We start from the raw sequence: 27,088 nt of genomic DNA, 5'->3' as shown, positions 1-27,088 counted from the left end.
CTCTGCTCCCTGCAGTCTCTGTGCCACCCTCATCTCCAGAAGGCTCTGCTGCAAAGCTCGGAGCTGCAGTGTGGAGCCGCAGGAAGAGATGGGCAGATGAAGGTTGGGGTTGCATCCTCCCTTCAAAACAACTTCTGCAGCTGCTCAGTCTTTGCAGCAGGTTCCTGGCCAAGCAGGTGATCTGTAGGTTGCTGCAGATGTGGGGTATGTTGAGCCCCCAGGATGCTGTCTAGGCAGGGATGCCCAATCCTACTCACACACAGGGGCTGAACCCAAATCTCTATGGGGAGTATGGGGAGGGTGAAAAAGCTTCAACCAGACTGTTTTCCATCAAGAAAGGTTATTTTGTTACAAGGGGATGTTTTACAGGAAGGCATCAAGGGAATTTTTAGTGGGATATTACCCAGCTGAGTTGTTTCAGCTTCCCTGGTTTGTCTCTACATGTTGCTGCTTCTTGACCTCAGCTGGTTTTGAAGTGTTGTAATAATATTGTGTTATTATTCCTAACACTGCTTTGATATTTTGAAGGTGAAGCTTTCCTCACCCAGCTGTTCTGAGGAAGACTAGGGTATTCACAACTTTTTGTTCTGACTTGGAAACAATTGAAAGTGCTGGAATTTCCCGCTTTTGGAAATTCCAGTTCTTTTCTCCCGAGTGTTGGGGGAAGTGCAAACAAACTGTTTGGGGGTGTAGCCTGTGTGGCATGTGCCTTTCAACTGCTTCTTCAGCAGCTTGAAAGCACAGGAAACCGCGTGTGAGGACGGGTGGATGCCATCAAGTCTGATTTGTATCTCTGGTTTATGAAAGCATCATCCACACAACGGCAGCAACCCTGCCGGGGATTTTCAGAGGCATGAAGTGAAGCCCTTGGTGAAGTCCCTGCACTGCTGCCAGCCCCACATGCATTTTCAGCCCCTGTCTCAGCAGAAGCGTTGCTCAGAGAGGTTTTGTGGTGTCTTCAGGGCCCTCCCTGGAGCTGGGGCTGGGCTCTTACCCGAGTTTGCCTACGGGAGCAAGGAGACACCAAGGCTTCCCAGTCCCACCCAAACCTGCCCCAGTAAGTCAACTGCTCTCGCCCCAGGGTCAGCAACAGTGAGGTTTTATTTATCAGATTTAAAATTGTCTTTTCCATCTGGGTAAATTCTTTGGTTTAGTGGCATGTTCAGGTATGAACTATTTTGCTTCAAGACAATCTCCCTGCCCAGACCCCTCCGCTCCCCTCCCCGAGACTCCCCTGCTTGCAATGTGGTGCTGCTTTCCAGCGCAAAGTGAGTTGTTCTCTGGAGGGGACTGAGTGTCCCCTGAAGCCCCCGAAGCTGCGGTGACATCAAGGCAGTGGCTGTGTGCTGGCTCAGACACGAAGGGCCCCAGGTGCCACCTAGTCCTCCCCGCCACACAGGGCCAGCAGAGCCTTGCGGTAGTCACCAGAGGTGTCCTTCTGCAAGAGGGAGAGCTGTGTCAGAGAACCAGCCCTGGGCAAGCCTGGTTCAAAGTGCTGGGTACAGCTCTGTGTCCTGGACACCCTCCAGGCATTCCTGCAGCAGTGGAAGATGCCAGCACATCCTCTCTACAGCCAGACCAGCCAACTCTGGGGCTGCTGGGGCAGCTTCCCCCTGCCCAGGTGATGCTCAGCCCTTGTGCCACTCATGGCTCAGGTGCCCTCAGGGCCAGACAAGATGATGTGCCAGGAAGGGATGTCCCTGTCCCCTCACCTCAATCATGTGGTGCAGTGATTTGTCAAACAGGTCTATGAACTCGCCCCGGATGTTGAACAGGTCAATCTCGCTTCGAGAAATCATGATCCGGGTCAGGGTCCTCTCATCTGTGCCTGCACCCTGCAAGGGAGAGCTTGAACAAAAAGCCCTGCAGGGACTGGGGCTCACAGATGCTCCTGGCATCTCCAGCACAGTCCAAGCTGTGGCCCACAGAAAGACCACAAAATGAGTCTGGAACACCTCTCCTGTGAGGAAAGGCTGAGGGAACTAGGGTTGTTCAGCCTGAAGATGAGAATTCTCTGGAGAGACCTTTAAAAGGGGCTTTAGAAAGATTGGGACAAAGATGGGGACAAACTTTTTAGCAGGGAATGTAGTGATAGGAAAAGGGGTAATGGTTTTAAGTTAAAAGAGAAGATTCAGACTAGTTACAAGGAAGAAAATTTTTACAGTGAGGGTGGTGAAACTGACACAAGTTGCCCATAAAGGTGGTGGAGTTCCCCTCTATGTAAACATTCACAGCCAGGTTGGATGGGGCCTTAAATAGTCTTGAAGATGTCCCTGCTTATTGCAGGGAAATGGACTAGATGAAACCTTTAAAGGTCCTTTCCAACCCTCACTGTTCTGTGATCTCTCCTTGGACATATGCTGGACTTGCTGCCAGCAAGACATCAGCCTGACACATCTCCTGATAGCCCCAAATGTTGGTTTGAGCTCAGCCCTCCCTACTCCCCTAGGGACACCCAGAGGACAAACTCCATCCCTTCCATGGGGTTAAAGCACAGTCCCAAAGGAGCCCAGCCCAGCCCTCTCCCACAGCCCAGCCCCAGGAGGGTCTGTCCTCACCTTCATGGACTTGTAGAGCTTGTCAGCAAAGAAAGCTGGCTTGTTCTTCACACTCCGGACTGCAGCACACAGAGGGGACAGAAAGAGGGTTCATGGCACCCAGGGGACACAGCACAGCAAGGAGCTGTGGCAGCACTGTCTCAGCCACAAGCCCTCCTTGGAGCAGGCCTGGCCCTCTCTAGGGACCCCATAAGTGCCCCAACCCCATGCCCCAGTGGGAGTCTCCATGGCCCAACATGGGAGATTCCCGGCAGGAATCTGGTGCCCCCCTGCCTTGGCAGTGACAGCTGGAGGGGCTGCCTGCCCTGGGGAGCCCTGTGCTGAGGGAGCACTGACCGATGGCCACGAAGGCGTCCCGCACATCTCCCGACATCCGCTTCTTGATGGCATGCTCCACGTCGTGGTTGGTCATCTTGACGAACTCCTGGAACACTGGGCATGGGGGAGAGGAAAGGGTCACAGCTGAGCTGCTCCACCCCAGCCCTGGGCACCCCGGAGACTGGAGCCTCAGCTCTGGAGACTTCTGGACCAGGTGGGACCAGAGCAGGCTTGGGTGACTTCAACAAGCCACCTCAAATGCCAGGCCATACCATCCCTTCCCACTGCCTCATGCCCACCACAGCTGGGGAGACAGGGCTCAACCTCAGCCTTGAGGGGACCCCCATCTCCCCATCTCCCACCCAGCCCAAATCCAGGCGCTGGTGTTGCAGCTGATGGAGAAGTGTGATCCTACCTCTGCGGAGGTGGGGGTAGCTGCGGGTGCAGAGGATGCTGAGGAATCGGGTCTCCAGGGAGTCACTGGAGTCATTGCTGGACACATCAGCAAGTTTCTGGGAGAGAACAAAGAGTGAAGAGGGAGATATAGCAGAGAGGAACACAGGTGTCAAAAAGCTCTTCGTGGGACAGCCAGTCCTGACTGGAAACCCTTTTGTAAAGAGATTATGAGCAGGAAAATAGCTGGGGATTTTTTCCCCCTAAAAAGGCATTTCCTCTGCATGGATGTGAAGCTGCACACTCACAGATTATCTCTAAGAAAAGATATTTTCCAGTTTTTATGGGAAAAGCTCTGCAATGCTCATGGTTAAGACTTTTTTTGTCCTTTGTGGAGGATGTTTCAGGGGTGACCAACACCAGCTGAAGAGGAAATTTAGGGCTGCCAGATACAGGAGCCACTCTGGGCCACAGCAGTGCTGCCCACGAATGAAATGGCTGCCATTCCTCTGTGGGCATCAGCGGGAGGCTGTGCTCATCTCATCCATTAGGCTATTGCAGGAGAAAGTCACCCCTTCCCCAGTGCCCACTTTTGGGGAGCCAGGGAAGCCACCCCTGGGTCCCACACTGCCTGGAACATGCAGGCAGCAGGCAGGCTTGGTCCCCAGGGGCAGGGCAGGTGCCTTTCTCCCTCTCCTGCCCCACACTGCAAGGAAGTGCCCTCATTGCAGGTCCCATCTGTCCCCTTGTCCCCTATCCTGATGCAAGAGTCCCAAGCCAGTGAGCACAGCCCATGGGGTCAGAAAGGCCTGGCTTGTGAGGCTGCAATTCCCAGCCCCAGCCCTGCACCCCAGGACTGCAGCATCCCTTCAAACGTGCTGAAGGGTGAGGAGCAAAAAGGCAGGCACTCACCAGGGTCTCAGCAACAACCTGGCGGAGAGAGAGAGAGACAGGAAGACAACAGGGTCAGAAGGTGCTGCTCAACCTTTATAACTCCCTGACAAAGCAAGGGAAGTCTAGCAAAATCCCTTCAAACTACCTGTCCCCAGGTCCCCTGCTTCCCCATGAGCAGGACCTGTGTCCTCCCCCAGTTTGGACTCTACACCAGGACCTTGGGAGGGTGGTCTTGGGCCAAAGAAAGTGAATCCCCCCCAGTGCTGGAGCTTGCTCCTCTTGGAGCATCCTTGCCTGGCTTTAGGCTGGCTCCCACCAGCCCACCTCTGCCAGTGGGATGAGGGGAAGGGCAGCTTTGCTTACAAAACATGGCGTGGTGCCAGGTCAGGTGCCACCTGGCTGGCTTGTCCCTGTGCATGTCATCCCTGGCTCTCCCTGTGCAGCAGGGTGAGGTGAGCAGCAGAACAGGCAGTGGGGGTGCAGGCAGTGAATGACAGCGATGCTTTAGGATTTTAGCTTTTATATTTTTCATATATTTGTAATCTTGCAATGCCTTAGTGTATAACTCTAAACTCCATATAGACTTAAACTCCATTAGCTACTGGTTTCCCATTTTAGTAAGACAAAACAATTCCTCTCTAGGCCTGGGAATCAAGGACACCTTACTGTCTCAGGCCCCAAGAAATGTAAACAAAAGGGAGCCGGGGGGAGCAAACTTGGGGTAAATTACTTTATTACCTGAAGCTGTAATTGGAATATTAACCCCTAATATGCAAATGGAGCAAACTTATAAAAGTATGAAAACCTGTGGCCTGTCATCTGTTTTGGGTGTAGCCCCTGGGGGGCTACGTGTGCCCTAAATATACCTGAAGGGCCTTCAATGAATATAACTGCTTTTTATTCCCTTAATTTTGTCTGGCCTCTGTTTTTAGGTAGTCCCAAAAAGGCAGGAGCAGAAGTACAGACAGAAAGGGTGGCAGGGTGCAGGCAGTGCATGGGCAGAGGGACAGGCAGAGAACGTGGCAGGGTGCAGGCAGTGCATGGGCAGAGGGACAGGCAGAGAGTGTGACAGGGTGCAGGCAGTGCATGGACAGAGGGACAGGCAGGGAAGGTGGCAGGGTGCAGGCAGTTCACGGACAGGCACACAGGCAGAGAGTGTGACAGGGTGCAGGCAGTGCATGGGCAGAGGGACAGGCAGAGAACGTGGCAGGGTGCAGGCAGTTCACGGACAGGCACACAGGCAGCACAGCATCCACTCCCTCTGCTGGTGGCAGCCCTGCTGGGAAAGCTGTGCTGTGCTGCTCTCCCGTGCATTGGAATATCCAGTGCTGGCACAGCACAGCCAAGCAAGATCTTGGGCTGGACCCGGCACAGATCTTCCCAGCCCCTTATAGAAAAGATGCAGCCCTGAGGAGCAGGGGGTCAGGGGACACAGCCTGTGGGTCACAGGTCTCCTGGGACCAGGAGCTCAGCCAGGGAATGGCCCCCACATCCCCCTGCACTGCTTCTGGCTGCTCAGCCTCCCCTCCAGTGGTGTCTCACCACACCAGGAGAGGTGTGGAGCACCCCAGTGTCAGGGCTGCTCCCTGCACAACACACAGAGGGGGGTGGCTCCTGCAGACCAGCCCAAAGCTGTGTTTGAAGCTCACATTTCAGCATCAGTGTGTGTTACTGAACCCCAGAGTGGCAGCTCTGCAGCCTACAGGTGGGGAACTCCTTGGGGCTGCCCTCCCCATGCCTGGAGCAGCAGAGCTTCAGGAATCAGGCATGGGAGCTTTACTTCCAAGGGGGTCATTTCACCTGGCATCTCCCCCTGCAGTTTACAGAGACCCTGGCCCAGCAGCATTTGCTTCCCTGAGAATGTAAATTCCAGACCAGGGCATGCAACATGCTCTCCTTTTTTTTCATGCAAAGCCCATGAGAGCACTGCCAGTATGGGTCTTACCTTGGCATCTTCGTGTGCCTGGCTGAGGTTCTCTGGTCCTTCGTCACGGTTGCCCTGTGATTGGATAAAAAAATCACGGAGATGGAGAGGGGACATCTCCTGGGAGAGCCCCACGTGAGGGGGTGGCAGACAGAGTCCAGCAGCACTGCCCAGCCAGGCAGGGATGCTGTGTCTTCTCCAGCCACTGTCCTTCCAGACCCCCAGCACTGCCTGTGGCAGGGAGAGGAGAATTCCCAGTGAGAGCTGCTCTTACCAGAGCCAGGGAGACGAGAATCCTCTTGAAATGCCCTGATGTGTCAGAGCTCAGGTCATCTTCCAGGCTCTTGTGGTAGGCTGTGGAGAAGGGATGGCTGAGCCCTGCAGCTCAGATTCCCACCCACCAGTGCCTGTTGTCCCTGTGATCCCCATGGGAAGCATGGCTAAGCAGATGTTGAATTCAAACCCAGGGAAGAGGGGATCACCCCAGCAGCTCTAATGCCCTGAGCATAGCCACAGCCTCTTCTCCAGGTACTCTGGAGGAGATAGGATCATTGTGAAAGCTCTCAGGGAAGGAGACATTGATGGCAGAGCTGGGACATGGCACCATGAGATGGAGAGAGGCGAGGAGCAGCACTCTGCTGGAGGCACTAACAGACCTTCACAGCACCAAGCCATGCACCCAACCCAGAGACAAAACTTTGCCTGGGCTCTGGAAGGGCCTTGCACAGGGTGCTCTGTGCCCAGAACCTGGGTGCTCCCCCTGTCCCTCCTGTGCCCTACCTTCCTGATAGGCCTCGTTGATAGCCCTGATCTCCTGGTTGTTCCGCGTGGCCATGATTTCGATGAGGACGCTCTCATCTGTGCCAGCCCCCTGGAAGAGAGAGCCATGGTGGGTGCTGCAGGTACCAACACCAGACGGGGACAGGATGGCCCTGCCCTGCAGTGCCAGGCAAGGAGGGGTCCAGGCCAACCATGTGGCAAAAGTCTACATCCAGCAAATGGGCTGGTAGGAATCAACATGGAAGTGTCCAAGTACACTGCTGGTCCCAGCTGGTGTGACTGGTGGATAGCAGTGCATGTCACTGGTTTGCCCCTACCCTGGCCCCTACCAGCTGGCTGAGGCAAGCAAGTCTTGAGTGCAAACCAGGTCTTTGTCCTCATGCTGATATTTCATCTCCATAGGAGAGAGACCCTGGGCCATGTGAAGCTGTGGGCACTGGCAGCCCTGGGTCACCAGCAGTGTGACAATTACCTCCACGGCCTTCCTCAGCTGCTTGGCATCGTACTGTGCCGGTGTCAGCATCAGCCCGAGGATCAGCTTGGCCAAGCTGCCAGACAGCTCAGACTTCAGGTCTGCCATCAGGTCCTGCAAAAGCATTTGAGGGGTCAGTCCCCAGCTGCTTCTGCAGGGATGGACCAGTTGAGGCAACACGAGAGAAAAAAAGGAGAGGAGAGCTTAGGGATTGGAGACATCTGTGAAAACCCTTGGGGAAGTTTGAAGTCACATATTTGGGTGGCTCTGGGGAGATTCTGGCTCTGAAGTCCTCAGTGCAGAGCTGAGGATGGGGCAAGCCAAGGGGAAGGGACACCCTTGTTTGGGCTGGTGGGGCACCCAGATTGGGAGGCTGCTGTGACAACTGTTTCCCTTGGGGGAGTGATGCCAGGGCATGTGGGTGTGCCCCAGCTGCCCAGTGCTCCCTGGGCAGGATTCCTTCCAATGAGGGGCTGATCTCCATGTGGGAGGGGGCAGGATGTGGGCAGGAGGAAGCAGGGTGGGATGGAGGCTGCAGTACCCTGCCATAATGAGCCTTGTAAGCCTTTATGATTTGTTGCCTCTGGGCGTTGCTCCTCTTGGTCAGCACCTCTATGATGGCTCCTTCGTCCGTGCCTGCAAGGACAGCAGAGGACACTGTGTCACTGACAGCAGAGCCACCCTGTGTCACCCCTGATCATGGGCACATCACCACCCCCACAAACTCGGTAGGGAAGGGAGAACTCCCACAGTCTCTATTCCCCCTAGGGCTTCCATGCAGCCCTGTGGGGGCCAGGGTGGATTCTGTGCCCCAGGAGCTGCTGAGGAGCAGCAGGAAGGGCCCAAAGTCACAGTCCCCACTTACCCAGGCCCTTCATGGCCTTCCTCAGCACCTGTGCATCCCCATCATCGTTGAAGTCTCCTGCAGGCTGCACGGTTCCTCGCAGCTGTGGATGCAGAGAGGGGGTCATGATCACCCTCAAGATGAGAGGGAGGGAGGAAGGGATGAAGGGATGGAGAGATGGAGAAAAGGAGAGATGAAGAGGAGGGAAGGTGCCACCCAGCAAGCTGAGGCCAAAGCAGGTTCTGTGTTAGTGCAAGCACCTGGGGATCAGTGAGGATCTCCCCACCACTGTCACCCCTTCCATTAAGGGGAAAACCATAGCCAGACCAGCAGAGAGCAGAAAGAGGACAGCAACAGACAATCCCTGGAGCCTCAGTGTCCTGCCCAGTGTTACACCTGCCTGCCCTAGCCTGGAACATCTCAGCCTGGGCTGGCCATGTCACTGAGAGACAGAAGAGGAGTTGCTGAAAGGGCGCCCACTCCTGCCCTACAGTTCTATCCTCCTGTGTCCTTATGCTCCAAACACATCTTCATCATCTCACAGTGTTCATGTAGGGCTCAGGGTGTATTTTCTGCACATCCCAAAGCACCCTTTTGTGGGAGTTTCAGCTGCATGCATGTTGCCACTCCCCATACTGCAGCCATGCCCTGGCCAGCTCTGGGCTGCCCCAGGGGGCAGGAGTTCTTTGGTGGGCACTGGAGCCAGGGCTGCATGTGATGCATTGCAGAGACATGCAGGACCCGCTGCCCCAAGGGAGGAAGGCCTCAGAGAGAGGAGGGGGTTAGTGGAGCCCACGGGGGCAGCCAGCCCTGCCATGGTTACATCCTGCCAGCCTCGTACCCCAGCACCAGAGAATGGCATCGAGAGAAGCCGGGGAGCGAGAGTCAGAGCAGAGGAGTGGGGCTGGCTGTGCCCCAGGGCAGAGAGGAGCAGCCAGGGGTCCCAAGCTGGCAGGCAGCACAGAGGGGTGCAGGGGGGTGGGAGTGCTGACCTCTACTTTGACCGCACTAAGCTCCCACATCCGATAGGCCACCTGCGCCGCCTCGGGGAAGAACTCACCTGCAGCACTGCAACGGAGGGCAAGGACAGGGGACAGTGAGCCATGGGGCCCTGCACCTGCCAGCAGCCCCCCCTCACCCTGTCTTGCTCCTCCACGAGGGGTGTTTTGTATCCACTGGGCGCAGGGGCAGGAACCAGGTGCTTGCTGTGGGGCTGGATGGGTGGGAATGGGAGGAAATGTGTGGTGAATCCCAACCTCCCCCACCAGAGCATCCTCCCTCCAGGGCTTTGGCCCTGCCCTGCAGGGCTCCCATGTGCCAAGAAGGGACCATGACATTGTGGCTGGCCATGCAGAGGGGCCACAGGGCCCCCTGTACCAAACCACAGTCACTGTGGGTGCTGCTGGTCCAGGTGCTCCACCAGGCTTTGACCCAGATGTTGTACCCAGCACCAAGGGAACAAAGAGGGACAAAGGGGGGTGACAGGTGGTCTTACTCATCATCCCCTCCACACAGCTTCAGCAGAGCCTTCTTATACTCCCCAGACGTGTCCTCCTGGAAAAGCAGATGGACACAGAGGACCATGCAGTAGGTAAAAACAAGGTAGTGCCATGGGATGGGCTCATGGAGAGGGGTCTCCCTGAACCCAGCACAGCCCTCCCAGGGGCGCTGGCATCATGAGGGAGGCAGCACCAGCAGCTATTAGAGGGTGAGCAGGGACCCCCAGCACTTGCCTTTATCATGTTGTAGAGAGATTTGTCATACTTGGTCCTGAACACCTCCCGGATGTCCAGCATGTCGATCTCGCTGCGCGACACCATGATGCGGATCAGAGTGTTGTCCCTCGTGCCCAGACCCTGCAACGGACCAACCCCACATCAGGCCTGGGATGGCCAAGAAACTCTGCTCAGCCCATCACATGTTGGACCCCCTATCTGATTTCTACCCAGCCCTGGCTCTGAAGGAATAACTCCTTTGGAGGGAAGGGCAGAGACCCCAGGTCACCCTCATGGACCTGTGTCACCCTCTTCTCCAGCAGCACCCCATGGAAAGGAGACCCTACAGTGCTGGGGTGACCCTGTAGATAAGGGGAAATACACTCACCTTCATGGCCTTGTAGAGCCTTTCAGCAAAATACTCTGCTTTGCTCCTGATGCATTTCACTGCAGGGAAATTGAGGTGTGGTGAGGGATGCCAGCACCCAGCTTCCACCAGTGCCCCCAGCCTCTGAGCGCCCACACCCCATGGGAACCACATCCAGCATCCCCACCCATCCTGAAGGAGCCTCCCTGAGCTCCCAGATAGCAGGCACAGCCACAGCCCTGACCCTGCTGCCCTGGTGCTGAGCCCTGCCAGCCCAGGAAGGGCAGTGGTGTGTTTTTGCAGGATCCCCATGTGGGGCTGGCTTACCCACGGCCAACATCAGCTTCTCAAAGTCACCAGAGAGCTCCCCCCGGATGCTCCTCTCAATGGGCTTCCCAGAAATCTTCAGATATTCATCAAAGACTGTGGGATGAGAGCAAGGAGATGCCTGGAGAAGCTGCCAAGGCACCTTCAGGCCCACCCTGAGCTCGCAGGTGATGCTCACCCAGGCGGAGATGCTGCCTGCTCCTCCGGCCAAGGATGTAGATGAACTGGGCCTCGTCTGTGCCCCATTTCAGCTCGCCAGCTTCCAGCAGGTCCTGGGGGGATGGGGAAAGTGGCACAGCCTGACTCAGGGTGCTCCCTTGGCACTCACCCACCTTTTGCAGCCTAAATCCAGACGTCCCAGTCCCACCAGCCCCATCCCTGCCCAGATACCACCTATCAGAGTGACCCACCAAGGCTCACCTTGGCATCCTGCTCCACCAAGTCCTCGCTCACCACATCGTCCTCTTCCCTGGCACCCTGTAGGAGGGAGATGGGCTCAGCCTTGCAGGGCACAGGCACCCACCACCTACAGATGCTGGACAGATGGACATACCTGAAGCAGAACAACGAGCATCTTCTTGAAGTGGCCTGATGTGTCTCCAACAACGTCAGCTTCCAGGTCTCTCCCATAGGCTGGTGGAAAAGGAAGGGAAGAGGTCAGACCTGGAGACCTGGATCCCTTCACCTCTGCCCTTTTTGTGGCCCAAGGGGACACAGGGCAGCCTCTGCCCTTTCTCAGCCCTCACCATCTTTGTAGGCAGCCACCAGGTCATGGATCTCCTGGTTGGTGCGGGAGGCGAGGATCTCAATGAGGCACTTCTCATCTGTGCCAATGCCCTGCGGGCAGAGACACAGCCCCATGAGCCCTGGGACTGGCTGGGGCGCCCTCAGAGGGGCTCTGAGCAGCGTGCCCACCCCTGGGAGGGTGCCCACCCCCTCCTTACTGAGATGGCATCTTTGATCTCTTTGGCATCTCCATAAGATGGGGGCCGCATCAGGCTCACGATCAGCCGCTCAAACTTCCCCGTCAGCTCGTACTTCAGGTCTGCAATCAGGTCCTGGTGGAGGGGGAGAAAGGGGCTGGGGGAGCCTTTGCTCCACAGCATCTCTGAGTGGGTCCAGGGAGTGGTGGGTCCCTGCATGGGCTGGGTGGTGGCAGCCACAGCCAGTTGTGTTTGCAGTGGGGCCATGGGCCAGGGGGTGTTCCTGGCTTTACCTTCCCATAGAGGGACTTGTAGGCCTGGCAGATCTCCACCCGCTGCTTGTTGCTCCTGGATGTGATGAGGTCGAGGATGGCCTCCTTGTCACTGCCTGTGGGGAGAGCCAGGAGTCACCACAGCCAGCCTGCTGTGCTCAGAGCTGCTCTGGAGCAGGGGCTGGGAGAACAAGCATAGCCAAGCTGGCTCCAGGGAGGAGAGGAAACCAGGAGAGTCAGTCAGCTGAGAGGGGAAGGGATGCAGGACACCCAGCCATGCAAGGGTCAACCAGGGAATAGGGGGCACCCAGGAAAAAGGGACACCAGGGACAGCCCTGGGACAGTCTGGAGGAGCATCCATACCAAATCCCTTCATGGCATTGTACAAGGCCTCTGCATCCTGGTTGGCATCAAATCCCTGGAAATCCTTCACTGAGCCCCTGTAGACCTATGGGAAAGGAGGGAGAAGGTACAAGAGGAAGGAGCAGCCCCAGTGGGATGGGGGAAGGAGAAATTGAAGCTGAGCAGGACTGAGGTCAGATCCTTTATGGCTCAGGTTGCCCAAGGCAAAGCTCGAGTTCAGACATAAAGGGTTTGTTTTCCTCTGCAGTTGTTTCCTTTCCTGTTTAGTCTCCCTACACAGGAATTAATTTTCCACTGCCTGTTGCAAGCAAGGAACCACTTTGGATGCTGAGGATGAGACAAAATTACAGGCACAAATGGGCTGCTAAATGGAAAACACTGAGAAGCACCAGAGCTGCCAACAGCGTGTCCTGCTCCAGCATGCACTGCCATGGGGCCCAGGCTGATCCAAGGGGCTGGAGCAGAGACCCTGGGTATTGGGAAAGACTTTCCTGAGAGCCTGAGGAATCCTGGGGGTTGATATGATCCACTTCTATCTGCTCTTCTGCCACTTCAGACTACCCAGGAATGACACCTCCAGAGACCTCAGGAAAAAGAGGGATCAAAATCCCCCTTCCCAGGTCAGTTTTGTTCAGGGGAATTCACCCCATGGGAGCCTGGACTCTGAATGAGACCAGCACCACCCTGGGTGGAAGCAGAGGTGAAACCATCCTGGCCCCACATAAGCAACTGGGATACATCCCCACCAGAGGCACAGAGTGGAAGAACTGAGCAGCAGCATTTCTTTAGCAGTCATGCTGACAAACAGGAGGGCTGGGAGCTGAGCTGGGGCTGTCAGCTGTGTCAGCACTCTGGGAAACTGAGCATCCTCCCCTGGTTCTGCTTGTGCCAGCTGGGTATGTGCACCTCCCTGGGCTCATCTGCTCTGGATCTGCTGCACGGCTTCCTTAACATCTCAGGAGCTGCACAAAGGCCCAGGCCTACTGCCAGCATGGACATCAAAAGCCAGCATATCCTCAAAGAAGATGAGCATCAATGTCCCTGACCCAGGAAGTGCCTCCAGGAATGAGCCCAAGGAGATGGACTCAGGGCAGCTCCACACCCACCACTCTCCTGGCTCCCATCCCAATGTCACAGCAGCTCTGCTGCACATCCCCCCAGCACCTTCAGAAACAAACCAGCCTCTCTCCTCCTGTTTTCCAGAGAGAAGCTGGGCACATCCCACAGGCTCTCTTGGGAGGAGCTGCTGGCACTGGTGTCCCCTGTGACAGGGACCAAGAGGAGATGCTGCCCTTCCAGGGAACCATGCAGGCACAGGACAGATCGTATTGCAGGTGATTCATCAGGAGAGCTGGATTTAGCCCCACTTCCCAGCAGCTCCCAGACCCTCCTGGCTTGGCACAAGCTGCTCCCACACACATGCCTTACAGGGATGGAAATAAATTGCAAAGCAAAGGAGGTGCCTGGAGGCAGCAGGAGTGGACAAGGGTGGCTGGAGGGTATTGGGAAGTCGAGATGTTGGCTTTGGTTAAATGGAGAGGAAGAGCAGGGCTGTGTTCCTGCCTGCTGAACCATTGAAGCATGAGCTGCCTGCCTTGCTGGGGCAAGGGAAACTGAGGCAGGAGCTCAGTGCTCTGCATCACCCCACACTCCCTGCATTCTCCGTGGGAATGAGCCCCAGGCAAGTGTGGGAACATCAGCTGGGATGGAAACAGCATCCTGCTCACCACATACTCTTCATACCCCCTTCCCACTTTCCATGCTGCTTCAGCTGCCAGGGGCCTCCTGCCTCCCCTCCTCCAGCCTCTGAGTCATCCTGGCCTGTCCGGGACCTCCCAGCTAAAAATAAGCCACACTGGGGCCAGGAGGGTGGAAGCGAAATTCCCAGCATGGCTTTGCTCTCTTCCACCCCATGGCTGCTTGGGGTCCTGGACTACTGCAGGAAAATGCTGCACTGTGCCTCAGTTTCCCCACCCAGAGCAACCACTGCCTTAGCTGGGCAGGAAGCTTTGGGTAGTAAGGTTGGAGGAAATGATTGCTGGATTTCTCCAGGGAATGGGAAGCAGAGCCTGGCCCCAGCAGAGCAGAAGGGAGGCTCTGGGCTGGGACTCCTCCCCTGGCAGCAGGCAGCCTGCACCGAGCCAGCCACGCCTGCCCATCGAGACAGGGTTTCCACCCACACGGAGACGTTTTCCTGGCTGCAGGGGAGCACCTGCTCACCCAGCTGCCACACTGCACCAGCCCCAGTCTGGAGTGGGAAGTAATCCAAGCTGGGAGAGGGGGAAGGCCCCAAAAGAGCTGCATGCCTTGCAGCATGCTCAGGCAGGAGTTTTCTCCATCAAATGCCAAATCCCCAGTGCAACATCTCTTCTCCTCCCCTTCCCACGGCCCCTCTTCTCTTCCCCATCCCACTGTGGTCCCAAAAGGATTTTTGCTCCTTGCTGTCCCTGCTCCCCAGCCCAGCACTTCCCCCATCTGCATCACACCCAGACAGCACTGGCTGGAGAGGCAGGAATGTAAACAGGCTCTGGGCAGCACGGTGTCCATGCACGTCACCACATCCTTGCTGCTGCTGCTGGGGACACTGCCCCAGCCCTGGGGGCTGCCCTGGGCCCAGCCCTGCCCTGTGGAGGTCACCCTTACCTTTCCTTGGGGGGCCATGGTTCAAAGCTGGAAATCACTGGAGTGAGGGCCAGGAGGAGCTGTGGAAGGGAACAGAGAGGTCAGTGTGAGCCAAGGCCCCTCTCTGCAGGCTCTGTGAATCAAGGGAGGGTTTGCTCCCTCCTGGGGGTGGTGCCCATGGGAGAGCACTGCCAGGTGCTGCAGGATGGATCAGGGAAAGGGGCTTTGCAGGCTTTGACAGCCACCCTGTGCTTACTGAGCCTTTGGAATCTGGCACTGAGGGAACCCCACAGGCCAGGGGCAGAGCAGAGCCTGCACAGTTTCCTGTCAGTACCAAGAGAAACCAGAGGAAAAAAATGTACTGAATACGTGGAAACAGGCAGAGCATCCTCTGCAGGGCTGGGCCTTGTCACTGCACCCCTCAACGTCCCTTCTGCTCCCCTGCAGCCCCAAGCCCTGGCGCCATCCCAGCCTCAGCAGCTGCTGGGGACTTTTCCTTGTCTCGTGGTGCTGGGCAGCCCCCACAATATCCCCAGAGCTGTTATCTGAGTTTCTGTGCAGCCATCAAGGCCACCACCAGTCCCACACATCCTTGGAGACCAGGAAACACAGTCGGTTTCCAGGGTAACTTGCAGGTTGTTTTTTAACACCAGCACCATTTATAACTGCAACCCAATGCGGTGTGGGCTCTCCCCACCCTCCCAGAGAAAGTCCCCCAGCACCGCCATTTGCTCCAAAAGCAGCTGGCAGAGGGAGAAAAACAGCTGGAAAATGGAGCCCGGCCATGAATGAACCGCTGAGCGTCAGCTGAGGCACGGCCCCGCCTGGCTCCTTCACCCTCCCTCTGAGACACGTTGCAGAAAAATTCAGAGCGGAGCAGGGCGACCCCGGGGGATTTCTGACCCCAGAGGAGTTGGGTTTCATGCCATGGAGCGGGCAGGAGAAATCACATGAACTCCCCTGCCTTGGCTGCACATCCCTGCAGGGGCTCCCAGGCAAGGGGAGACCCAGCCCTGCAACCATCCGTACAGCTGGGTGCCCCTGCTTGGGCACGGGGAGCTTTTAAAAGCGCCCACAGGCACCGTGGTTGAGGGGAGAGAGTTTTGCAGGAACGCAGAGCTGCTTTCACCCCTCCTTCCCCCTGCAGCTGGGGAGGGTGTGAGCCTCGCCCCTTCCCGTGGCTGCGGGCCGGGGACAGCCCCACAGGTCCCACAGGCAGTGGGGCCGCACTGCGGCCGGGGGCTGGGTGGGTGCCAAGGGGTCCCACCCCGGCACAAGCAGCCTGGTAATGCCCCTCTGGGGCCTGTGAACCCTCCTGGGCGTGGGGAGATCCCAGCATGGCACAGCCCTGCTCCCTCACTCCCTGCGTGAGGCAGCGGGGCTGAGAACACCCAGCTCACCTCGGCAGCGCTGGGGAATCGCCGACCACACCCAGTCCCCGACCTGTCCTTGTAGCGCCCCGTCCCTGTCCCCGCTGCTGCTGGCACCTCCGCGGATCCCGGGAGAGCAGCCCCGGGAAAATCCCCGCACAAACACATCCCGTCCGTCGGGCAGCATGGGGGTACACCTGCCCCCCACCCAACAACCGAGACATGTGGGTTATGGGGATCCCGTGAGAAATCCTAAGTGATGCACACAGCCTTTGTGGAAGCCTCTGTTTTGCCAGCAGCGCACCCGTCCAGGCTCTCCAAAGCCCCGCCAGAGCTGTGAGCTCGGGGCTGCACCCCAAGAGCCCCACTGGCTTGGGGGGCTCCCCGAGGCCACAACACCCAGCGCCCCGCCACCCGCTGTCCTGAAGCAAAGCGAGCTTCCCCGGGTTAAAAACACCGGACCGGGCCCCTGACAGGGCTTCCCCAAAATGCCCTGCCCCACCCCACTGCCAAAAAACCTCCCAGGCCTTGAGGAGCTCCGAGCCTCTGGGCTGCTGTGGGCAGCGTTTACCTGTGCACAGCTTGGTGGGTACCAAAGCAGGGGGGATCCCCAGCCTGGATGCCGGCTGGAAGGAGGGAAGGAGGGATGGGCGGTTCCGCAGCCGCCGCAGCACCAAAGCCCGGACTAAGGCGCATCCCGGCCGGGACACACCCAGCGGGGCCGGCCAGCACTCAAAAAGCAGCACCGGCAGCGCAGCCCCCGGGGGCTCGCCAAGAGGGAAAGATTTTTCATAAAAAGAAAAAACCCCAGGGATTCCCCCTACAGCCACCCCTTGGATGGAGCCTCCGCTTGCGCAGCTCACCGCCCAGCCCAGCCAAGGCTTTCCACGACTTTCCTCCCCCCAGGCCATTGCGGACAAAAGTGCCCGGCCCCTTTGGGCACCCCGCCCCGCACCCCGAGCCCGCAGCCCGCGGTGCCCCGGCCCGGGCGGGCACTGACCGGCAGCGCGGAGCTCTCGCTGGGTGCGCTCGCAGGAGCCGCGGCCGCGCTCGGGCTGTGCGCGGGGCCGAGCGCTCGTCCTTGGCCAGCAGCTGTTTCCTCACGGCCACAACGTCACCGCCCCCTGTCCCCGCCTGCCACGGCCACATCCCACCCCCGGTGCCGTGCCAGGGCTCAGCCCGCGGCACCCAATGTCACCGCAAAATCACCCGCGGTGCGGCGGGGCCCGGGGTCACCCACAAAATCACCCTGCTGTGGGGAAGGGTCTCCGGGCTCAGGAGCCCCACTGGTGAGTGCGGGGCGCTGTGCCAGCAGCGGTGGCTCAGTGCCACACGCACACTGCCAGGCAATGCCGGTGATTGCATTTCAGGGCGGAAATGTCGCCCCTCTTGTCGCCCCAGCTGTGGTTTCCTGCCAGGCGCAGGGTACCCCAGTGCCTCCCGGTCCTGCCGCCAGCCAGCCGCCTCCTCCCGCACCAAATCACCCCAAATCACCCCAGATCACCCCTTCCCTGCTCATGGCTGGGAAATGTCCGTCCCTGACCCTCTGCAGGAGTCTGAGGAGGGAAGAACAGCCTGACCTTGGTCCCCCAGGACCTGCTTAAGGAGGGAGGTGCTGACCAAGGCTGTGCAATGAGCACCCACGGGGCAGGACCTGGGCTGGAAAGATGACCTGGTTTTGCCCCCCGTCTTCTCTTCCCGTGCTGCAGACACGGATGAGATGCAGACTGAGTCTCTCCAGGATGCTCCTGGCAGGCTGTACCGTTGCCTGCACTGCCCTGAGGCTGTTTCCTTCCCCGCCTCACCCACGTTTAACCTCCGTTGCCACCACCCAGCCAGCGCAGAGGCCGTGGCAGGGCTGGAGGAGTTGGTGGGGCTTCCCAGGAGCCACAGCAGTGCTGTCTGACACCAGCCAGAGCAGAGAACCCCAAGGGACTCCTGGGGATGCCAAAGGCCGCTGGTGTGTAACCTTTCAGGCACCCCAGCCCTGGTGGTACCCACTGGCCTGAGCATCTCTCTGGGGCTGCAAGGCAGCTGAGCTGCTCAGCCCTGCCTGTCCAGGGCAGCACAGCCCCAGGATGGCTGGCATGCAGCCCCAGGGCTGTGCTCCCCTGGAGGAGCCTGGCAGGGGGAGACCCTCACGGCCTCCCAGCACTGGCTGCTCCTTCCTGCCCTGTTTTTCCCTCAGAGCAATGTTCCCCTGGGCTGGCGCTGCTATCTGGAGACCTCGCTCATGTGAGATGGCGTGGGTGACAAGCACGGCTTTGTTCAGGCTGTGCTGCAGTGTGGGACAGCAGCCCTGCTCTCCCTGGTGTGCTGAGCCCTGCTGCCCCAGAGGTGCTCACAGGGCCCAGCAGCTCACAGGGTCTCTGGATATGGGGCTGCCCCATAGAGCCAGGACAAGGCAGCTTTGTGGTTAGAGGGTACATCTATGCTTTTGATGCTCTGGATCCTTCCTTGCTTTCCTCCTCCATGGCTCCTGCTCCCTTCCTCTGCTCCTTGCAAGCTGAAAGCCAGAGAATGTGCTGAGCCACAGCCTGAGAGTTTTTTGTCTCAAAATACTGTAAGCAGACCCAGCCTGAGTGCTATCTACAATAAAATCAAAGGTAGCTCTTCACACCAAAGCACCTAATCAGAGCCCAGACTTGGTCCTCTTCTCCCAGGATGCTGATGACCAACCAGGTCACCCCATCACTTCTTCCATGGCCTCTCCTTGCCAGGAGCAGCCGTGCAGAACAGCTGTGCTGGTGCCCAAGGACACTCATGTGCCTTTTTGGCCCCAGGGAGCCTCACCTGGGACCCCCATCCACACAGCCCTGTGCCCTCATTTAGGCCCAGCCCTGGACTTACCCCTGCCCCTGCTTGCACTCCTCTGCTCAGCCCCTGTGAGCTGCACCCCAGGAATGCCCAGGGAAGTGCAAGCAGCCTCAGGATTTTGCTTCGGGGAGTTTCAGCTGGACATGCTGCTGCAAACATCCCATGGAGCTGGGTCTGTGCTCCTCTGCCTTGCTGCTGCAGCCCATTTCACCTCCCTCTGTGTTCCCCAGGGGCAGCTGGGGTCAGTCATAGCTGTAGGTGCATGCACCCCTAAACCCCAACCCAGCCTTGCTACTGCTCCTCTCTGCCTGATTTTCCTCCAAAAGCAGCTCCATAGACTAAGATGTGGGTCTTGGTGCAAGGAGCAGGGACAGAGGGAAAGAGTTCCCCTTTCCACCTGCCCAGGGAGCTTGGAAAAGTGATTCAAACCCCCTCAATAATGCCTCTGAGCCTATTAGCATTGCAGGCTGTGTGTATGATTTGGAAGGCGTTGTGGGAAAAATATTTCTGCATAGATTTCCCATTGTGCAGCCCGGAGCGGTGGTCAGCAGGGGGAGGGCCAGGGTGCTCCCAAAAGGGATTTAAGGGGACAGCGCCAGGGGGCCATGCCTGGTGCTCCCTGTCCTCAGCAGCTCGCCGCTGGAGCAAAGGATGGCTGGGGTGAGTCTTTTGTTTGCAGGAGAAGGGAAAATCGCGGTGTGCAGAGGGGGGGAGATGCTGGGGGGCGGCTCCTCCTCACCCCCAGGGCACAGCCTTTGTCCTGGAGATTGGAGCTCCCTGTGACACCAGGAGCGCCTCATCCTGCGGGTCTGGGTGCGGGCAGGGCTGTCCCTGTCCCCTCCAGTTCCACGCCACAGCAGGGATCACATGTCCCCTGTGCCACGGGGATGTGCCACTGCACAGGGTCTCCAGCCATGGAAGTAGCAGATGATGGCATTTGGAGTGTGTGGCACAGCTTTTGCTTTGCTGTGAGATAGCCTGGAGGTACTGGCAGCACCATGGGACGTGAAGGCAGGTTGTCCAGACCTGGAGCTCCTGGGAAAGGATGTGCAGGATGGGGCACACAAATCCCAAGCATGCCATACCAAGCACACCTTCCCCTGAGCACAGATGTCACACTATTTGGGGTTTCTGCCAGGCTGACATCCCCATTGGTGCCCCCAGCAAGCCAAAGCATTACTGCACAGGCTGATGGCCCAGGGGATCCAGTCTCCCCCTGAGCTGTGCCATTGACCCACAGTTACAGGTGCTGGGGGAGCATCTCCAGCTGAGCAGGTGGGTCCTTCCTGGTGCACTTCAAGGCAATTTCTAGGACCAGAGCATCTCCCATCCTTCCTCGACTGGCATGGGTTCTGTATTTCAAATAGTTTCATTGTCAAAGCTGGGGTAATCCTGACTGTGTGTCCCTGCTGAGGAGGCTGCTGGAGCAACAGGAATTTCTGAGCTGGCAGAGGGGTCAAGCATGTGTCCTTGTCCCCTCTCACAAACTGGACAGAGCCAAACAAACCCCAGCCATGCATAGCTCCATTTGTCACTGGGGATGAGAGAGCAGCACAGCTGCTTGAGCCCCATCTTGCTCCAAAATGGGCTGTTTTACTGGCAGGGACAGAGAGCAGGCAGCACCCAGCAAGTCCAGGAGCACTGTGGATGATGGGAGCTGCAAGCCCATCACTGAGGCTGGGTTTGTATCACATTAGGGTGGTCAGTGGGTGAGGCAGAGTAGAAATTTTCCAGGGTAGAAATCCATTTTGATTTAGGTGGAATGTACATCTTTAAGTGTGGAGCTCGCTGTGTAGCCTGACTGCAAAAGCCTGGGCTCAGAGAAACTGCTTCAGTGAAAGACAGAGATAAAGGGGAGGAGACAGAAGGTGATAGAGACAGAGACTGCTGTGAGAGCAGGTGAACCTGACCTAGGAATTCTTTCTGATAAAGAAGAACTAGCGGCAAATGTCACGCAAAATTCATAAAAATGAATCTGTATGAACCTATTGTGAAATTGTATGCATATGGATTTGAGAGGGGGATAAAAAGGGACCTGAAGTTCCCAGAAGTACGCATGTCATTTTAAAGGAACGATTCCCACATGTGTCCAGAGCTGTAATAAACATACCAGCTTTCCAACTTTCACAAAAGCTGTGGAGTTTTGTTTATCTCTGCAAAACAGTGGGGCAGCAAAACAGTGGGGGCAGCAAAACAGTGGGGGCAGCAGTGTCCTCACGGCTGCTGCTTTCCTGTCCTGCAGGTGCCGTGCTGGAGCCACCTGCGCTCTGTTCCCCAGCTGCTGTCCCGCAGGAAGCGAGTCCCAGCCGGCCCGGGGGGCTCCAGCCTGCGCCGCTGCCTCTCCCCGCTGGACCTGGCTGCCCTGGGCGTGGGCAGCACGCTGGGGGCTGGCGTCTACGTCCTGGCAGGGGAGGTGGCCAAGACCAGCTCTGGCCCGAGCATCGTGCTCTCTTTCCTGATTGCGGCTGCGGTGTCTGCCCTGGCAGGGCTGTGCTACGCCGAGTTTGGGGCTCGAGTGCCCCTGGCTGGCTCTGCCTACCTGTACAGCTACGTGACAGTGGGTGAGCTCTGCGCCTTCCTGGCTGGCTGGAACCTGCTGCTGTCCTATGTCATCGGTATAAGGCCCTCTTGATCCCTCCCACCATGTGCTGGTGGCTTTCCTGGGTGTCCTTTGAACGCAGCCATCCCCTCTCCCCAGGTACTGCCAGTGTTGCCCGGGCCTGGAGTGCTACCTTCGACCAACTCCTCGGCAAGAAGATGGGGAGGTTTTTGGGTGCTCACGCAGCCATGAGCTCTGTGGGGCTGGCAGAGCACCCAGATGCCTTTGCTGCTGGCCTTGTGGTCCTGCTGGCAGGTAGGATGCCTCCCCCTGTGCCACCCTCCATCAGGTAGGATGAGCTCCTCACCTCACCGTGGGCTCTTCAGGATGGGGCTGACCCCTCTGAGGCTTTGCCATTTTCTTGAGCAAGAAATGGGGAATAGAAAGGGAATCTGGGGAAATCTGTAAGTTGTCCTGAGTTTACCACTGCCCCCCTTTTCCACCCTCCCCAGGAACATTTACCCTGGTGTCATCCAGGGACCTCATCCAGTTTTGATTTTTTTATTCTCCAGCGCTTCTTTCCTTTGGAGTGAAGGAGTCCACCATGGTTAACAAAGCCCTCACAGCTCTCAACGTGCTCGTCCTGCTCTTTGTCACAGTGAGTGGCTTCATCAAAGGCCACATGAGCAACTGGAAGCTCAGGGAGAACGACCTGCCACAGGCAGCTGCCCACGAGGCTGGGTATGAGGGGCTTCACTCTGCCTGTGCTGCCTTCAGAGGGGGGTGGGCAGTCAAACCCCCAGTGCTTTATGCCAGGAGACATCACTTTCTCTGTTTCTCTGTCTCAACGTGCCAAAGAGACAAAATCCTAAGCCCTGCTGGGTTGATGCTGAGGGTTGAGCAGGTTGGATGTTCAGCTTGACCCCATCCTGGGTCCCCATTGCATTGACCCCCCTGCACTGCCTGACTCTTCTTCCTCCTCCCCAGGAACCAGTCCATGGCTGACAACATGACCAGTGCCTTTGGGGTGGGAGGGTTCATGCCCTATGGTTTCACTGGCACCTTGGCTGGAGCCTCTACCTGTTTCTATGCCTTTGTTGGATTTGACTGCATTGCTACCACAGGTAAGTGGGGTGGGGGTGCTGCTGGTGGGACCCTCCCTGCAGGCTGGGCTGGCAGTGGCAGTGACTGTCCCCACAGTCCTGGGAACTGGTGTGAGGCTGGGAAGCAGAGACATTCTCTATCCCAATATCCTTGGGGCTCAAAACATCTAGTGGTCCTTGCTAGAAGGTCTCTGTGCTCTCTCTTGGGGGGATATGGGATCTTCTCTCCGGCTTGTGCTGGGCTCTTAGCATGCCATGCACATTAAATGAGCCTCTGTTCCTACAGCTGAGCTTGTTCTCCCCAGGGGAAGAAGTGAGGGACCCCCAGAGATCCATCCCCATGGGCATCATTCTCTCCCTTCTCATCTGCTTCCTGGCCTACTTTGGGGTGTCTGCTGCCCTCACCCTGATGATGCCCTACTACCTCCTGGACACCACGAGCCCACTGCCAGTGGCTTTTGAGTACATTGGCTGGAGCAGTGCAAAGTATGCCGTGGCTGTGGGGTCACTGTGTGCCCTGACCACCAGGTGAGGGGCATCCTCTGATGGCATTTCTGTGGTTCAGAGCAGGTACTGGAGCTGAACACATCCAGGAGATATCCCCAACCCCTCCCTCCTGAATTCCTCCTTGCTTTCCCTGCTTGATTAAAATCCCTTCCACACAAGGATGTTCCCACCCTGGCCCTTCCTGATCAGGGAGAGCAGCCAAGCCCATTGGCATGCCACTGAAGGAAGTGGCCCTGTGGCTCCATGTCCACAGGAGTGGGCTGGCATGCACAGGTGACTGCAGACATCTCTTCCCTGACACTGTCCCTCATCTGATGGTGAGGAAGGTGATGATGTTGTTAGATGGCCTTGAGAAGGTTATGGACCATACAGATGAAAGGGAGCTCCCTTGGAGGGGCAAAAAAGGCAGGATGGCACCTCCTGCATTCCTCCCCTCTTCTCCCCCATCTCCTCCCCTGTCTCATGCAGCCTCCTGGGCTCCATGTTCCCCATGCCAAGGATCCTGTATGCAATGGCTCGAGATGGGCTCCTCTTCCAGCCTCTGGCCAAAGTCAGTCGCCGTCAGTGCCCGGTGGTGGCAACTCTGGTGTCTGGGGCAGTGGCAGGTGGGTGAGTGCTTGGGTTACCCTTAGCTGTGAGCAGGCCTTGGTGGGTGTCCTCCTTCCTCTAGCTTGACTGCAGCTGTTTGAGCCATGTCTCTTCACCCAGAGACAGATCTCCTCACGGTGGGTGAGGACCGTTTGGCCTCCATGGTGTCCCAGACTCTGGTCCAGCCTCTCTGCACTGCCAGGCAGGAGGTGATGGGACACTGTGCTAGTGACCAAAGCATCACCAGTCCATCGAGGTTCTGTTGCAGTGGGTGTCAGGAGAGTATGAACTGAGGTGGGCACAGCAGCACTGCCAGCTCTGCTCAAAGGCTGAAAGGGCTTCTCTTCCCCCCAGCTCTCCTGGCCCTTCTCTTCGACCTGAAGGCCCTGGTTGACACCATGTCCATTGGCACGCTGCTGGCCTACTCCATGGTGGCTGGCTGTGTGCTGCTGCTCAGGTGAGACTGCTGGGGACAGGGGACAGGGCTCGCCCAGCTTCTGCTGTGGGCCATGCCTGGGACAAGGCAGGTGCAGGATGGTGTGCACTGACACCCAGTGTCTGCTCCTCAGGTACCGGCCTGAGCCCAGCCCTCGGGACACGCCCGTGGGGAAGGTCCCAGCTGTGCAGCCATGGTGGAACCACCTGGTCCAGCCACCCCCCCATCCCACCCCTCACTCCTCTGCTCTGGTGGTCTGGGCTCTGACAGCTGCAGGTGTGTCTGGAACAATGGATGGGCTCTAAGGGAGCTGGCCTGGGGACCCCTGGGGGGACATCCCTGCTCTAGCAAGGGCTGGCCTGGTGGAAACCACCCAGCAGCAGATGCAGGGGCTGCCTGGCTTATTCCTGCCCTCACCCCACTGCCACACAGCTGGCTGCCCCAGTGGGACCTCAGGAAACCCCCCAGAGGAAGAGAAAAGCCAAACCCACCACGAGAAGTCACCCAGCAGTGTCCCCCAGTTGTCATTTGTCCCCCCTGGAAGCCTGGCAGAGGGATGGGCCAGCCCAGGGAAGCTGCCCTGACACTGTGGTCCCTCTGCAGCTGCCCTGGCCTGTGCCCTGGGCTGGGTGAGCACTGCTGGGCTGCCCTGCCTGCAGGCTGGGGGTGCCTGGTGCGTCACAGCTCTGGCCCTGCCTCTCCTGGGGATCCTGGCAGCAGCTCTTCTCATCTGGAGGCAGCCTCAGAGTCAGGACAAGGCATCCTTCATGGTGAGCACCCAGCCCAGCCCTCGGGGTGCACCCAGGAGGAAGGACCTGGGGCACAGGCAGCAGGAGGTGCTGCAGCCCTGTGGGGAAAGGGCCATTTGGAGCTGTTCCCTGAGCTGCAGCTCAGGCACATCTTTGCTGCACCTACATTAATAAGGCACTGCTGGAGGCAGCATGTCGCTCGTGGGGTTTTCCACTGGGGCCATGAGGGTTCTTTCCCCCATGACCTGAAGGAGCATCTCCCAGCTGAGGAACCAGGGCTGCTCTTTAGTGAAAAGATACCTGGCCTTAACACCTTGGCTTACTTTTATGAGTGCTTTGCTGCCTCTCACCTCAAATCCTGCCTCAGTGCAGGATCTGACAAGCAAAACACCCTCCACAAGCATCCCTCTCCAGCACTGCACTCCCAGCTTGGATCTCTGAGCCTCACAGCCAGGCTGGGCTTCCCCTTGCCCGTGGGACTAGCCAAAGCAGCAAAGAGCTGCATTTAGCCGTGGAATTTACCCTTGTGCTCCCTGCAGGTTCCCTGCCTGCCCTTCCTGCCTCTCCTCAGCATCTCCATCAACGCCGTGCTGCTGGCCCGGCTCAGCGCGGCCCCCTGGCTGCGGTACCTGCTCTGGATGGCTGCGGGTGAGCACGGCCACTCCCGAGGCCCCGGAGCTGGCACCCGCCCCTCTGGGTGGAGTGCTGGTGGTTTGAGAGCCCCTGGCACTAATGTTGTTCTGAGCAGTGGTGGGGAGGGAGGAGATGCTGACCTTTGATGTCCAGCAGCGGTGGGAGCACCGTGTCCTCTGATATGTGGCCCAAAGGAGAGGGCCAGCACTTGGTGGCTGGGAGGGGAAGGAAGAAAAGCAGTCCATACACACCCTATTCTGCCCTTTCCCAGGTTTCCTCATTTACTTTGGCTATGGGATCTGGCACAGCACTGAGAGCCCCTGGCCTGAAGGGACAGGTCCCTGGGAGCTGCCCCAAAGCAGAGCCAGGGAGGTGGCCCTGGAGCCCCGTGGGACTGCCCTGTGCCCACCTGCTCCAGGGCAATAAAAGGGGATGGCCAGTTCCTGAGTGCCTGGCTCCCTCCATCCTGTGCCCAGGGGGCAAGGAAGCCCCTTGGGCTGTGGGTCCTGTCCCACAGAGGGGGCCAGCCCTGCCAGAGCTGCAGGAGCTGCTTCCCTGACTCTGGTGAACCTCCCTGAGCAACCCAAATCCTCACAGTGAGCTCCTGCAGAGTTCTGTTTGGAGAGGATAAAGCACTCAAGTGTTTTTGCTGCTGTTACTGGGCTGTGTTTTTGTGGTTTTTTTTTTCCTTTGAAATCTCCCTTGCCCACCCTGCTCCTTCAGCTGCTCACAATGAGGTGGAGAGGCTTCTTGTGCTGCCCTGAACCTCCATTTCACCTGGGCACCCAGCCTGAGCTGCTATCATCCCCCCCCATGACTGCCAAGTACTGCCTGGTCCAGGCTTTCCCCCCTTCAGAGTGTGCAAGTCCTTTTCTGCACTCATTTATTCCTCCTCCTCAGTTCCCAGTGTCCCCTTTTCCAGAGCCGGGCACATTCTTCCAGGTCCCACGCAGGATCTGCCTCTGGGGCTCTGGGACATGGTACCAGGTGTCCAGAGCAGGATCCCAGAGCCCACCAGCCTCACATCCCTTTGTCCAGAAATCCTGATCCCTTCAGCCATAACCAGGCAGGATTTGCTGGGCCATCCCTGCTTTGTGTTACAGCCCCCGGGGGAGGCACAGATGGTGTGTGGAGCAGAGGGTGCCCTGGTGGGACATGGTTCTGACACAACAGGCTCCCCCATTTCCCCCTGTGGCCACCCCATGGAGGTGAGTGGGTCAGAGCTGGACCCCACATCCACGTTGCCTTCCTGGCTGCCCATTCAGCTGCTGTGCTGCTGATTAGGGTCAGCACAAAGGACGGAAGTGGCTGATGCAGTGGCCCTGATGCTAGGAGGGTCTGGGTCTGCCCTGAGCTGGGAGCCCATTGAAATGAAGGAAAAGGAGCAGGAAAATGGGGATCAGCCTTAAGGGCCTCATCTGGAGCTTCCTTGTTGAGTCTTTGTGGTGCCAGCTCCCACCCTTCCCCTGCTTCCCACTGTATGGGGTGTGGAGCACACAGCCCCACTCTGGGACACTCCTGCACCAGTCCCCAAACCACTGACATGGGATTCCCAAGGCTGCTGCTTCTTACAG

General features: G+C 58.0%; 2 protein-coding genes across 5 annotated transcripts; one reads left to right on the top strand and one right to left on the bottom strand.

Annotated features, from left to right (window-relative positions):
• Window positions 1-1,083: 1,083 nt before the first annotated feature.
• Window positions 1,084-17,252, bottom strand: ANXA6 (annexin A6). Of its 4 annotated transcripts, XR_010784586.1 has the most exons (27): window positions 17,143-17,252; window positions 14,794-14,852; window positions 12,151-12,235; window positions 11,809-11,903; window positions 11,537-11,650; window positions 11,339-11,429; window positions 11,146-11,225; window positions 11,013-11,069; window positions 10,771-10,864; window positions 10,593-10,688; window positions 10,287-10,345; window positions 9,917-10,039; window positions 9,679-9,737; window positions 9,176-9,251; window positions 8,205-8,286; window positions 7,881-7,975; window positions 7,340-7,453; window positions 6,868-6,958; window positions 6,362-6,441; window positions 6,109-6,162; window positions 4,182-4,199; window positions 3,292-3,388; window positions 2,895-2,990; window positions 2,559-2,617; window positions 1,713-1,835; window positions 1,231-1,438; window positions 1,084-1,193 (listed from the first exon to the last, which is right to left on the bottom strand). XR_010784586.1 is itself a non-coding variant. In XM_066559996.1 (26 exons), the coding sequence occupies exons 2-26, from the start codon at window positions 14,809-14,811 to the stop codon at window positions 1,379-1,381; spliced, it is 2,016 nt and encodes a 671-aa protein (XP_066416093.1). In that variant the 5' UTR covers window positions 14,812-14,852; window positions 17,143-17,252; the 3' UTR covers window positions 1,084-1,378. The 4 variants fall into 4 exon arrangements, 3 of the variants coding, with proteins under 3 accessions (XP_066416093.1, XP_066416094.1, XP_066416096.1); XM_066559996.1 differs by having other exon boundaries at window positions 1,084-1,438; XM_066559997.1 differs by lacking the exon at window positions 17,143-17,252 and adding an exon at window positions 16,714-16,777 and having other exon boundaries at window positions 1,084-1,438.
• LOC136563192 (cationic amino acid transporter 2-like) lies at window positions 16,365-25,940 on the top strand. Its single transcript, XM_066560432.1, has 14 exons — window positions 16,365-16,384; window positions 17,049-17,431; window positions 17,852-18,012; window positions 21,124-21,574; window positions 21,658-21,813; window positions 22,071-22,239; window positions 22,486-22,622; window positions 22,907-23,129; window positions 23,577-23,713; window positions 24,051-24,153; window positions 24,266-24,408; window positions 24,736-24,902; window positions 25,421-25,529; window positions 25,786-25,940. The coding sequence occupies exons 1-14, from the start codon at window positions 16,365-16,367 to the stop codon at window positions 25,938-25,940; spliced, it is 2,514 nt and encodes an 837-aa protein (XP_066416529.1).
• Window positions 25,941-27,088: the final 1,148 nt, after the last annotated feature.

The sequence above is a fragment of the Molothrus aeneus genome, chromosome 15 (genome assembly GCF_037042795.1).
Source record: "Molothrus aeneus isolate 106 chromosome 15, BPBGC_Maene_1.0, whole genome shotgun sequence".
In the NCBI taxonomy this organism is placed as follows: domain Eukaryota; kingdom Metazoa; phylum Chordata; class Aves; order Passeriformes; family Icteridae; genus Molothrus; species Molothrus aeneus.
Note: the sequence above shows the minus strand (reverse complement) of the source record. Positions and strands in the feature narration are given on the sequence as shown.